This window comes from Erpetoichthys calabaricus, chromosome 10 (assembly GCF_900747795.2).
Source record: "Erpetoichthys calabaricus chromosome 10, fErpCal1.3, whole genome shotgun sequence".
Classification (NCBI taxonomy): domain Eukaryota; kingdom Metazoa; phylum Chordata; class Cladistia; order Polypteriformes; family Polypteridae; genus Erpetoichthys; species Erpetoichthys calabaricus.
The window spans coordinates 144,655,176-144,669,309 of record NC_041403.2 but is presented as its reverse complement, the minus strand read 5'-3'; the positions used below and the strand labels follow the sequence as shown (position 1 = coordinate 144,669,309).

Here is a 14,134-nt window from a genome sequence, read left to right as displayed (position 1 = left end):
TTATCTCACTTAAAGTATGGTCTTCTATATAGCAGTTATAACTATGAAGGTGCTACATTTTTTGAGCAAAACCTTTTTTTAGAAAAATGCAGCACCATTTTGTCATTTATGTGTTCATTTCGAGCTGACTCGGTGCATCTATCCACCCATTTCTGTCTTGGTTATCCAGTTCTGGGTAATGAAGGCTAGTGCTCATTTAAGCAGTAATGGATGAACAGACAAAACTCTGGACAAGTTGCCAGTCCACACACAGATCCACACTAATACAGGTTTAATGTAGAACTGGCGATTAACCTAATCAGCAAGAAAATAAGAGAACTTGCAAAAAAAAAAAAATCCATACAGATACAAAGTACATGTAGTCTTCAAACAAACAGATGCAGGATTCAAATCCAGGAAGCTGAATGCATGTGGCAGCAGAACCAACCACTGCACTGTCATGTTGCCTAAATGTAACTAATACCTACTAAGCATGTATTGAAAATTGTTTCATTTATTGAAAATCTCTTTTGGCTTATTTATGGCTTCCTAATTTTTTGGCATTTTAGATTTTGAAGTTTATATGTACACTTAAGCATCAGTGAATGTAGGACTCCGACTTGAGTCCCTGTAGCACATAACATTTAATTTTCCATGAGCTCAACTAGGGGTGGGCGGTATGACCAAAATTCTATATCACGGTATTTTTCTAAATTATCCCGGTTTCACGGTATTTGACGGTATTTTTTTCCCATGCATGAGTGGATGTTAAACACATTTTCCACTGCAATTACTGGCTAAGAATAACCTATTCCACTGTCAAGAGTATTGTACATTGTACAAAAAAAAACATTTTAATGTGCACACAAGTATTAATACAGGTTTGCATTGCCCCATAAAGTGATAGTTTTCAAGGGGGTGGCACTAATGAAGACAAGGAAATCACATTGCATGACAGATGCAGTCAAAATATAGAACCTTTTTATTTAACAAACTTTGCAAAAACTTAAATTATAATTTTGACAACATTTTTTCAACCATCCAAAGAGGTATTTAGACTTAGGAAAATATCCAGAAGTGCTTGTCAAAAGTTGTATTGCACTGAACATGTCTTAGAAAAGGAATAAATAAATATTTTTTGTAAAACAACTACACTTTCTGTTAATGTTAACAATCTCTGTCCACTGACACGTTAAAGTGACTTTTTAAACAACTTTACCATCATTAAACTGCATAATATTTAAACTAATAAATAATAACAATAAAATAAATAACTGTATTATTACTGATAGTTGCACTATTACTTCAAGGCTTCAAAAGCCCAGGGCATTACACAGTATTCACCAAATTAAAATAAAATAAAACAAGTGCAATCTTGGTGATGACAGAATTCACTGTCTTAATCTTCTTTATTTATTTATCTGGTTTGTACAATGCTATATACTGTATACGCTGCAGTTCTTTATTATATTCTGTAAGTGCCTTGGGCATGGGAAAGGCGCTATATAAATAAAATGTATTATTATTATTATTATTATTATTATGACATCTTTACCAACTGAACTATCATTTAGGCAAACTGCATTAATATGGACCTTGCTTCAAGCTAAGCTATATACATAAATAACACAACTGCAACTTGCATTTTTAATTGTATTTGTGGTATAGCCCTACGGAATCGTATTAGGGACACAGGGAAGAAAAAAAAAAAACTATACGTCGAGAATAAAGTCGACATTTCCACTCTAGTCTCATAGTTTACTTTATAATTAAAGTAGAATGTCGTAAACTAAACTTCATCCTAAAATCATTGTTTAATTTACTAGATTTTCTCAAACCCCGTCATAAGTTAATGTAGCACATTAAATGCTTTGTGTTGTGTTCCCCAACCCAGTTGTCCCAGATATTCCTGCTCTCTGAAAATTTAGAATTTATATCAAGTATTTATTTATGTCAAGTATTTATCTTGGCATTCTAAATGTTCAGAGAGCATGAATATCATGTGAATGGATTCTGTGCGGCGATTGCTGCCGGTGCCGGTGCCTCCTCTTAGTGCAGAGGAAGTCAGTTTAAGAAGCTCGGGGAACACTTAACACAAAGCATTTAATGTGCTATATAACTTATGACGGGGTTTGAGAAAATCTAGTAAATTAAATATTCATTTTACGATGAAGTTTAGTTTACGATGTTCTACTTTAATGACAAAGTACGAGAATAAAGTCAACATGTTGTCACAATATTACACAGTACCCAGGTACATTACACTGTATTAAAAACAAATAAAAGTACAACTTGGCTTGCAGTATTATCCAGTAGTATAGAAACAGTATTTACACATCGGACCTTTTAAAACTAAAGCATCTCCAGGCGACAGACGTGACTCATTTTTTTCAGCTCTCTGTCCATTTTCACCGTGGGAAACCTATGCTACCGCCCACTATTTGGTGGTGTAGCAGTGAAAAAGAGCCCTAGTGCAACAAATCTGTTTTTAGCAGTGTAGCAGTGAAAAATGTCCCGACTTGAAAAGTTTCCCGCTGCGCCACGTTCCGAACGTCGTTTAGGCAATTTAAACCGGTGTTGCGGTATAAGAAAAATCCATATCATAAAAAAAATAAAAAACGGTTTTCGGTATGAACCGGTATACCGCCCAGCACTAAGCTCAACGCTTTATTACTGAAATGCTTTTCCATGTTTCCATGTTTGAATGCACGTCTTGTATATTTTATCTCACTTTATTTAAGCCCAAAAAAGTTTACACACTGGAGTTTTTTTCTTGGCAAATTTACTGATACCATTCTCACTTTAATTTAATTTTTCAGCAAAGTATAATACTGTACAGGATTGTTGTGTAACACTGCAATCAAGAGTAACAATGTGTTTTTTTTTCTTTTCTTTATGCTATTCCAAGTGGACTACAAAATTCAAAACTTTATTTGCAGCAAAAATGCCACCACAGTTTTAAGCTTTTTCTGAAAGGTGTTGATAGATAGATAGATAGATAGATAGATAGATAGATAGATAGATAGATAGATAGATAGATAGATAGATAGATAGATAGATAGATAGATAGATAGATAGATAGATAGATAGATAGATAGATAGATGCATACATACATACATACATACATACAAACATACATACATACATACATACTGTATTAATCCCAAGGGGAAATTCACATACTCCAGCAGCAGCATACTGATACAATAAAAAAAAATCTTAAATTAAAGAGTAATTAAAATGTAGGTAAAAACAGACAATAACTTTGAATAATGTTAACATTTACCCCCCCGGGTGGAATTGAAGAGTCGCATAGTGTGAGGGAGGAACAATCTCCTCAGTCTGTTACTGGAGCAGGACATTGACAGCAGTCTGTCTCTGAAGCTGCTCCTTTGTCTGGAGATGATACTGTTTAGTGGATGCAGTGTATTCTCCATGATTGACAGGAGCCTGCTCAGCGCCAGTCGCTCTGCCACGGATGTCAAACTGTCCAGCTCCATGCCTACAATAGAGCCTGCCTTCCTTACCAGTTTGTCCAGGCGTGAGGCGTCCTTCTTCTTTATGCTGCCTCCCCAGCACACCACTGCAGTCAAAATATATGTTTTGGTTTATGGCTTTAAATGTCAAAATTTGAGAAATTGTGTTTTTTTTTTAATGGGCAAATCAAAACAAAGCAGCTTTATGCAAGGAAATACATCCAGTGTCAATGTACAGTATGTTCCAGATGGGGAAGTCTTGTTTTTTACAGGGATAGAAATGCATGATGTGTGTTGTTCAACAGTTTCACTGCTTTCAATTGTCTATGTGCAAATAGTTATTTAAATAAAATGTTGAGTTCCAATTATAAGTTAAGGCTGTGATGATCTGCTTAACTCTGAAATAACATGATAATGTATGCCTGTATACATTCCAGTCAAAATCAGGAAGAAAGCATAGATGAAATGGGCCCGGTAAACATAGGATTTTGATAATTCTGCTGTGGGGACACTCCAATCTGTATATCCAGCATATCTAAGGTTTACTTCAGTACATTTTTCACAATGAAGAAGATGTTGGGAACTTTGCCAAAGTCATAGCAGTTAGCCTGTGGACAACAGCAGAAGTACCCAGGAGGGAAGCAGTATGGTTCATCTTTATTTAGAGGATGTCAGACAGTCCAGTAGTAGCAGTAAGTGTATTTGTAGCGCCTAGACCTTAAACTAAACAAAGGCAGTAGGAGTGAGCTATGTAAGGGAACTGCTAGAGGACACTGGAGTCTGGTGGAATAAAAACTTGGTAGCTGGAATGCCTTGAGAGTTAACCCAGGAATAGAATATAAATGACCGTCCTCTCCAGTGTACATTGAGTTCTTTTTATGTAGCAGGAGGAGAACAACCTTTTTTTGTAAGGTGGGACATGTGGACAGAGAAAGTATGAATAGGGCTACACACAAAAGATGATGCCCCCTTTTTTCATTTGTAGTGTTTTGTTTGTTTTTTTTTTCTTTCACCAACTTTACAATGTCACTATATCATAATGGAAAAAGTTTGAAGTTTGGCAGATCAATTAAACATTCATCACCTGTCTATTGTATTAGTGATTTATTTTCTTAACTCAGTCTGTATTTTTTACTTTCTTTCATTCCTAGAAGCGTAAAGTAGTTTCTCCATTGGCATCTCAATTGACTTTATTTTAAATAAGTCATTTTCCAACCCGCTATAGCCTAACACAGGGTCACAGGGGTCTGCTAGAGCCAATCCCAGCCAGTACACACACCCACATACCAAGAACACACTAGGGACAATTTAGGATCGCCAATGCACCTAACCTGCATATCTTTGGACTGTGGGAGGAAACCGGAGTACCCAGAGGAAACCTACACAGACACAAGGAGAACATGCAAACTCCACACAGGGAGGATCTGGGATGCGAACCCGGGTCTCCTTACTGCGAGGCAGCAGCGCTACCACTGAGCCACCAGGCCGCCCTTATTTCAAATATTTTATTAATAAATGATAGTATCCTTTTTTTTCATTCTGATTCCTTGTTCTTTATTGGCTTTTATTGCATGAAGATTTTCTGCTCCAAAACTGTGCTGCATGTCTTTTTTGTGGAAGCATCTGCCTTCCATTATACTGTTTGTGTTTGTTAACTCTAATTCATTGGTCACCTTGGATTTTTCTGTCATTTGTCGTCTTGTTTACTTTGCAGTGTAGTGCAGTGGAGGAGAGCCACAAGTTAAGAGTACATAAAGAGTACATACATTGTGGATGTGTGACTGGGTTTGAGGGGCATGGCATGGTTTTCATTTAAACATTATCTTCTGTAAATTTTTATTTGCAGACTTTATGTATGGTTGTGTCTTGCATTTGTTTACATGCCAAGTAGAAATTTTCTGGATATCTTGATCACAGAAGGACGTACGTTTTCTTCCAATTCAGGTTGAATTCTTGGAGGCATGAATATAGCAACATGCTGAAAACGTTCACTAAAGAATACTCATATAACACTATAATATGGTTCCTGCAAATTATTCATCCACACATTCATACTGTGACCCTCCCCTTCCACCTCATCTCTGGGGATTGTGCAGGTCATTGGCAGGTTTGTGGAACAAGCTGGAGAAAATATGTGTTTCTTGACATGGAATTTTATCTTGCTGGAGATATCCATTTAAAATGAGGGCTATAAAAGGATACATACAGAAAGTAGCAGTGTTTAAGAATGGTATGGCATAGAGTTGGTATTAAAAGGCCTAATGTGTGCCCAGAAACCATTCGACATTCTCAGTGACGCTATCAGCCTGTTCCATTGATACACAAGGCAGGATAGATCCATGGATTCATGTTGTTCTCATCAAATTTTGATAGCTGAAATCAAGATTCAGTATCCCAGGTGACATTCCAAACCTTAGTTATTCACTCTTGGGGAAACAGTTGCCCACTTTAGTGTCTCATCCATATTACTAACCGAGAATGGTAAACCAGAAGGCACAGACCCAGGTACACGGCGATGGACGCAGGAGACATAGTGCGCAGGCGCCTACAGCACACAGAAAAGAGGATTCTGCACTGCACCCCAGAGTCAAACGGAAGACACTATGGTGTCCGCAAAGGTCCACAAAGATAGTACGGAAGGCGCGAGAAAGTACGAAAGGCACATGCGCCTACAACGCACTTCTGAACTAAACGTCCACACTACACAGCATGGTCCGGGTAATAAGAATAAACAAACTCCGTATTAAACGTTTGGCATCCTCACACGTCCAAACCGTATAGCATATGTGAATCCCATTACAGTGATGCATTATTAACAGTACAACCACAGAAAACGCTCCATATTAACTGTAAGTGCAATTATCCATATTACTAACGGTAGACAACGGATAACTAATGGAGTCACGGTCACAGCTCCAAAACGATCCAGCTCAACTAACGAAGCTACAAAAACGAGCCCGCATAGATAAAATCATTAAACGTTGGCGCCTACAACGCGCGTCTGAAATCTTTGAGGCAAAACTGTCTCGGCTCCAAAACCAAACAGCTCGACTAACGGAGCTACAAACACAAGCCCGCATGGACAAATACAATGAACATAGATGCCTACAACGTGCATCTGAAACTGCGGAAGCAAAGCAGGCACGGGTTCAAAACGAAACACCACAACTGACGAAGATACACACACGAGCCTGCCTGGATAAAATCAATGAACGCAGGCGCCTACAACGCACGTCTGAAATGCCGCAAGCAAAGCAGGCACGGCTCCAAAACGAAAGAGCTCGACTAACGGGGCTACAAACACGAGCCCGCCTGTATAAAAACAATGAACGCAGGCGCCTACAACGTGCTTCTCAAACAACGCAACCAAAGAAGTCACGGCTCCAAAACGAAACATCTCAACTGACAGACATACAGAAACGAGCCCGCATAAATACAATTAATGAATGCAGGTGCCTACAACGCGACTCTCAAACAGCAGAGGCAATACATAAACGGCAAAGAAAGGAACGACAAACAGCCGCTAAACAATTCCGCCAATTAGCTGACAACGCATTCTGCAATGAGTCCACTATTAATGAACATTCATTAGGATTAATGAATATCATTTGCTGTCATTGTCATTCACTTAACTTCCCTGAAGAAACAACTGGCACTACAACTAATGAGTTTACACGTTGTTGTCAAAAGGGTCAGGTTAGACTGCCTCCTTTAGATGACTTTCCTGAATATCTACGGAAGCTTCTAACTAACAATGTACCCGAAAGTAAAAACTTTATGGACTGCATTGGATCCTACAATAGTTCATTTCCTTTTGCATCTACCGGGGTAAATATCAGGCCACCAGCTGGCAATGGCAGACCCTACCTGAAAACAAGCAATACATAAACAAGCAAGTCATAAACGGTCACCCATTAGCTAAGTCTACAAAAGTACATACAGGATCGCATTCTAACAATACTGTTTTGATTCCTACAGTTGACGTTCCAAGTTCTTAACTGGAATTACCTTTTACACTTAAACGACGCCAATTTCCCATTAAACCTGCATTTGCCATGACGATCAACAAATCCCAAGGACAAACCATGGACAGAGTTGGCATATACCTCTCTGATCCTGTACTTGGACATGGACAACTTTATGTAGCCTTCTCAAGAGTTCGGCATTCATCTGACATTAAAGTTAAAGTTGTAGATACTCCATACCAAGGAAAACTCATTCAAGGACAACACACCATCTTTACTACAAATGTTGTGTTTAAAGAAATATTCCAATTTATCTTTCTAATGTGCCATGCTATGGGTTCTTTACTTCCTTTGTTCGTCATCTACACCTTTATACTCCAATATATCTCATACATACATCAATGTATTTCGGGTTACCCAACATCAGGGGTTGGCGAGCAAAGCCCCCTAGTTCCTATTTATAGTCAGAACAGAGTACCACCCAAGGTGGTCTTCTGTTGCAGTATTCAGTTCAGTAAAAGGTTTGATGCAGTGTTCATGCAGAGATGCCCTAATGCACAGCACTAGTATAAAGGACTCATTTCAGTAATCCATTTTAATCTGACCTCTGTCTGTAAAAGGTGTTTTAAGCCACAAAACTTCCACTCGCTAGATGTTTTTTTTTTTTTTTGTGTGTGTGTGTGTGTTTGTTTTTTAAATCTATTGCATCCTTCTCAGTAAACTCTAGAGACCATTGTGCATGAAAAACCCAGAATGGCATTAGAATCTGAGCTGCTGGAACCACAGTGTCTGGTGAATATTGTTATTTGCAATGTTTAGTCCAACAAAAACAAAACCTGTACACCATGCTGTACTGTATCAATTGAGTGCAGCCAAGTGACTGGCTGTTTAGGAAGAAGGGCATTTGGTTTAATAAGCCCAGTGGACCAGATAAACAGACCACCAAATGTACATGTATGTGTATGTTTGTGATTTAACTGCACAGTTTGGTGTCCTTGTTTTTCCTTCTAATGAATGGGAAATATCTTGATTTAAACATTTATATGTCGGCCTATAAAACAGACAGCCAAATCACTTTGCACTCTACCCTAAACAATAAGGGTCTTGGTCTGCATGCTCGTCATATGTGAAAGTGTGTAATTGATACTGCTTTATTGTTACTGATCAAAGTCCTTTATTAGCTCACCCAGCCGCTGACAATAGTTTTCTGCAATATTTTGTGATATATTGCATTTACCTTTTACATATAAGTTTGTTTTTAATTCCATTTTTATTGTTTGTGTGTCTGTGTGCATATACTGTATATATATTGTGACTGATAGACAGACTGTGAGAAAGAACTAGAAGGAATAATTTGGACACCTGCAAGGCTAACTCATTTATTTAATGGTGTTGCCAAAGCAAAAAGTGAAACAAAACATGTTCCAGTGCTTGCAAGTGTTAACAACAGTGGCCAGAATGGCTGATTCAATCTTGCATACATTTAAGAGACGTTATAGGGAGCTTGGTCTCCTTCTCCATTTGGTCACAGAATGAGCCACCATCTTCGGTAGTGGCTTGTTTTTATTGTGCCTCTATAGGAAGGAATGGGGCCATCTCAGAAGGTGAAGGTTGGCGGTAGGGGTCCTCCTGGACTCGCCTGTCTGAACTGCGGGAGGGAAATTACACCATGTTACCAACAGTGCCCCCTCTTGTCGTGCAGTGCTACTGCTTAATTTGCCAGATCCAGAACTATGACGCCCAGGTGCAGCTGTGTGACAATCTATACAGGGCATTCTGAATGCATTTAGATCCCTTCACGTTTTTACATTTTTTATTTTGCAGTCTTGTCCTAAAGCCATTGTAAGTTAATTTTTTCCCTTATTAAACAACATTCAATATATCAAAATTATGAAGCAAAAACAAGATTTTAGAAATTTCTGAAAATTATTAAAAATAAAATATATATCACATTGACACAAGTATTCAGTCTGTTTTCTATTACACTTGAAAGTTGTCTCCGGTGCATCCCATTCTGTTGATTATCATTTAGGTGTTTCTGCACCTTGTTTGGAATACACCTGTTGTCATTTCAATTGACTAAATAGCATCTGGAAAGACACACACCAGTCTGTACAGTACTCCACTATTACAGTGTGTATCAGAGTAAAAACCAAGCCATGAGGTTGAAGTAATTTCCTTATAAGCTTTAAGACATAATGATGTTGAGGTACAGGTGGAGGTGGAGAAGGCTACAGAAATATTTCTGCAACATTTAATGTTCCCAAAGACACAGTGGCCTTCATAATTCTTAAATGGAACAAGTTTGGAACAACCGTGACTCTTCTTAGAGCTGACTGTCTGACCAAACTGAGCAATCATGAGAGAAAGGACTTAGTAAGAGAGGCGACCAAGAACTTGATGGTCACTCTGCTTGATCTCCAGGGAAAAGGCATTTAAAAGGACAGCCATTACTGCAACACTTCAGCGATCTGGGCTTTATGGCAGAGTCACCAGACTGAAGCCGGAAATCCTGTTTTTGTCCCGTTGTTCCGGATTATGGAATGTTGCTTGGTGAGAGAAAATGCATACTCATACAACTGAATTAAAGTAACATTTCTTTTGCTTTCTCTCACCTTAGCGGTAGCACCTGAAATTCCTAATTTGCTATATCTGTATAGATTATTGTCTTAGTAATAGTATGTAATAAATGCAAACCATGATTGGACCCTGCTGCAGACCCTATGGTGAAAGTTGCTGCTTGAAATTTACAAGAAAATATTTGAATTTCCTAAGTCAGTGTTTTTGTGGATTTTCTTTTTAAATAAGATCACCCTGTAATTGTTCAAAGTAAATCCGTTGTATTCGATGGATCTGAGTGAGCATGCCACGTGAACTTCTATCTTCATAATGGCAAATACTGCCTAATACAGGAAGAGATCTCTCTATTATAATAAAAAAAAAAAAAATCTTGGAAGGAGACGAGACATGATTTTCTCGGAGAGACACTTAGACATCCCGTGAGAAAGAGATTTAACCATGCCTGAGGACGGAAATAAAGGACAAAATAAAGGACAAAGAGTAGATGAAAAAGTAGAACGTCGTAAGGAATTAAAAAATGTTGGCATGGTACACTTGCACAGCAGGTTAGAGATAATGGAAGTATGAAAATTCGAAAGTCTAAAAAAAAAAAAGGATAGGAAAGATCGATTTGCGCAAAGAAATGGAAATTATTACTCAGTGAAGTAACAGAAAAGCGAAAAGAGATCGAATATATTGTTCGGATTTAAATTTTAAGACGGAGACTTGTAGATCGTCTAATTCGTGTTGCCAGCGAAAATTAAAAGTTTCCAAAAACGTTGGTGCGGTATGAAGTCCCATGAGACGGAGACTTTTAACATGAGAGCCTTTCAAGTCACGCCGTACTTTCAACTATTTTCAAACAAGACCACAGTCATCTAACCTCAGTCGTAGGAATGCTTTCGTCAGACACAGTTCCTGTGCTCTCAGCTCTTAGTCGTGTGAATGCTTTTGGCAGACACACTTCTGGCGCTCTCGGCTCTTATAAATTTTATCAGGACAATAATTTTATACATTGTAGATGACACGTCAACAGCAAAGCGAAGAAGAAAGAGCATGGACAAACATTCGAAAAAGTCGATTTATTTATTAGAAAGAAAGAAATGATATTTACTCACAGGCAGTTACAAGTTGCGTTGTCACGATGCAAGTCCAAACACAGAATCAAAATTCAATGCGATCTTGAAGAAAAGTTAATTCCAAATATTGTTTTTACTAAAGTTTTAAAGTAAAAGTGAAAATAATGCATATGTAACAATTCCCAATCTCTTTAAATTGTATGTCCGGTAAACCAAACCCAGGGGTGGGTGAGTGAAGCGAGCAGGGAGTGGAGCCCCCTAGTAAGTATATAAAGATTGAGATATTTGGCATTACACACTTGCATATCACACTATATGAAATACTACATGTGGATAATAAGGTTATTAAGATACATATGACAGCTTAAAATGATTGCTTTTACAAATAAATTCCACAAAAAGCCTGTTACTGAAGTGAAAAAATTGTGTTGTGCTAATGGGTTTTTTTTTTTGCAGGGGCCGCCAAGGAGGAATGATATTTGACCCACTACGATCTGGTCTGCCAAGGCCTGGCTTTAATCCCACTTCTGGAATTCCTGGTCGTCTTCCCCCAGGCGCAGTCCCACCAGGGGCTCGGTTTGATCCATTTGGACCAGTTGGAAGAAATCCACCAGGGTATGGTGACAGCATATTTAAATTCAACTTGCTGTGGGAGGTTGTAGTCTGCTGAACAATTAATTACTTTTTCCAATTTTGTGATCCAACATGACACTCAAGAAAGAAAACCTGTTCATTTGAACCTATTGATTATTCTGTATGTCTAAGTAGGATTAGACATCTACCTGTTAAATGAATTCTATAAAAAAAAATACAGACCTGCACAACACTTTGAGAAAGGAGCCAGAATTGGCAGTTAACTTGTGGCTGACACTACAGTAGCAGTCCCTGATTTCCTTTGATCCTAAAATTGGACTGCATGTTTTCAAGGTCTTCCTAATTTCAAGTGATCTCACTGGAGGTTGTGTACAGTTTCTTGATTGTTTATCTTCCCTTCTGTGAACTCCCTTGTGTTTCTAATCAGGTGTCCTAACCTGAAACTCTTCCCTAATTCCTTTTGTGACATCAAGAATGTTGTCCCTTCCTCTGAATGCTTTGGTCAGTGGTGTCTCTATTCAATTAAAATTTTCAGTATTTGAGTGTACAGCAGTCAGCATTAGCCCAGGGTTATGCCAAAACAGCTGGCATCTGTTATATTCTAACATGATTTAATTGTGTCTTTTTCCTTCCTTACTTTATTTTTTTTTTTAACGTTTTTTTTTTTTTTTTTTTTTTTTAACAGCCCAGATCCTGATCACATGCCACCACCAGGATTTGACGACATGTTTATGTAGTTGACCAAGACCTGCATAACAGCTCACATTTTGAATCCAGAGTTCTTTCTGGATGACCTGTCTTCATACATACTCGTGTTTGATCTTAGATCAATTTGGAAAACTGAAAATTTTATGCAGAGTGTTTTTTCACATGTTTAACTACAAAATAAATGTTTTTGAATCTTCACACCAATACAATAAACCCAGTCTCTGGAGGAGATAGAAACTGATTTTATTTTACAGTTCATTTGGAGAAAGCAATGAGACTATGCGTGACCTATGATATTTGTATGTGCTCATAACAAAGGAAAAAAAAACATTAGGAAACTTGGCACGTATCATTAATGAGTGCATTTCTGGCATGTAGTGTAGATAACAGTTATGAGGCTAAATTGACACTGTGGCAAAAGCATGTAACAAAAACCACTTTTCCCAATGAACTGAAATTGCCAAACACATGATTAAAATCATCTGTACCAGCCATTGATAGCTGGCTAGGGCAGAAAAAGGTCATAAAGACTGTAAATTCTTTGTTTCCACAGCCAAGATTTACCAAAAAGTGGAAATAAATACTCCTTTATGACTTGTTTAAAATGTTCAGCTTTATTAGTGTGGTTTTATAGCTGGTTTAATGTCATTTATATATTAAAGAGAATATTTACTAGATTTGTGAAAACATCCCAATCTCAGCATAAAATGCAGTATCTTCAAAATGTCTGCATTAAAAACGAATATCCAGTACCGGCTGTTAAATTCTATTTTATGCAAGCATAATGTGCAGGACAGTGTAACCTTATGTCAGATTGGATTCATGTTTTCTTAATAACTGTGAAATAACTGCAAGTTAAAAAAAATCATATTTGAAATTAATTAAAAGTGAACTTTTTTCCAAATTATTATACACCATCTCCTGAGTTAAGGCATTAATTTAAGCAGTATTAAGGATTTCATAAACTGTTATCTTCAATTCCCAGTTCAAAGGCTATGCCATACTTTAAAGATTTTTTTCAAAGAGGTGAAGCATTTTCTTTTTGATTGACTGCTGGGTGTTTTTTCATTTTTTGAAATAATTTTTTAAGTCTTTTGTCTTGGTTGATAAAACTACAAAATAGCATTCCTTTTTGTTTCTGCCATCTTCTTGACTACTATTTTGGTCTGTAGTGTGCGAGTAGCCCAGAGAGTTGACTTTGGAAGTTTCTAATGTTTCTTAATACTGTTTGATGTTGTAGAGTATAAATTAAATCATATTTACCATAATTTCTGGAATATGAAGCTGTTTTTTCTTGTGTTTCATTTTTAACACACTTCCACATATTTATGCACTTAAATTTTTTTTAACCTCACTTGTGACACAACCTGACATGAATCTGTTTCTGTAGCCCATGGGTAACTGAAAATGGATGTTCTTTTTCAGCACCAGGATCTCTTGCCTCTTCATTATTTAACTCTGCATACTGACAGAAGGGTGAATTATCTGTCTCATATGTCTTTTGATATCTGCCCATACTGAGGGGTGTTTTTCATAGGTCTGTGCTTTCTGTGTGCCTTCCGTGAAGCTTCGCATTACGTTCTGTGTTGGAAAGTTAGTTGGTTTGAGAGCTCATGCCTCAGTATTCTTCTTTGTTTGCTTCTTTAGTAACAACTTTAGCACAGTTCATCAATTGCTATTGACCTAACTTTCCTAAATTATCATCCAGTCACACTTTGAAGGTCCTTATGCACTGCTTGATAATTTATTCCATATATTTACGACTCTCAATGT

At 37.5% G+C, this 14,134-nt stretch overlaps 1 protein-coding gene across 1 annotated transcript in view; it reads left to right on the top strand.

Annotated features, from left to right (window-relative positions):
• Positions 1–13,629, top strand: part of psmf1 (proteasome inhibitor subunit 1) — a 66,127-nt gene extending 52,498 nt beyond the window's left edge. Inside the window, exons 6-7 of the mRNA XM_028812027.2 lie at positions 11,516–11,674; positions 12,339–13,629. Of these exons, the coding sequence (XP_028667860.1) occupies positions 11,516–11,674; positions 12,339–12,390 (211 nt within the window). The 3' untranslated portion in view covers positions 12,391–13,629. The remainder of the gene's footprint in view (positions 1–11,515; positions 11,675–12,338) is intronic.
• The last annotated feature ends 505 nt before the right edge of the window (positions 13,630–14,134 follow it).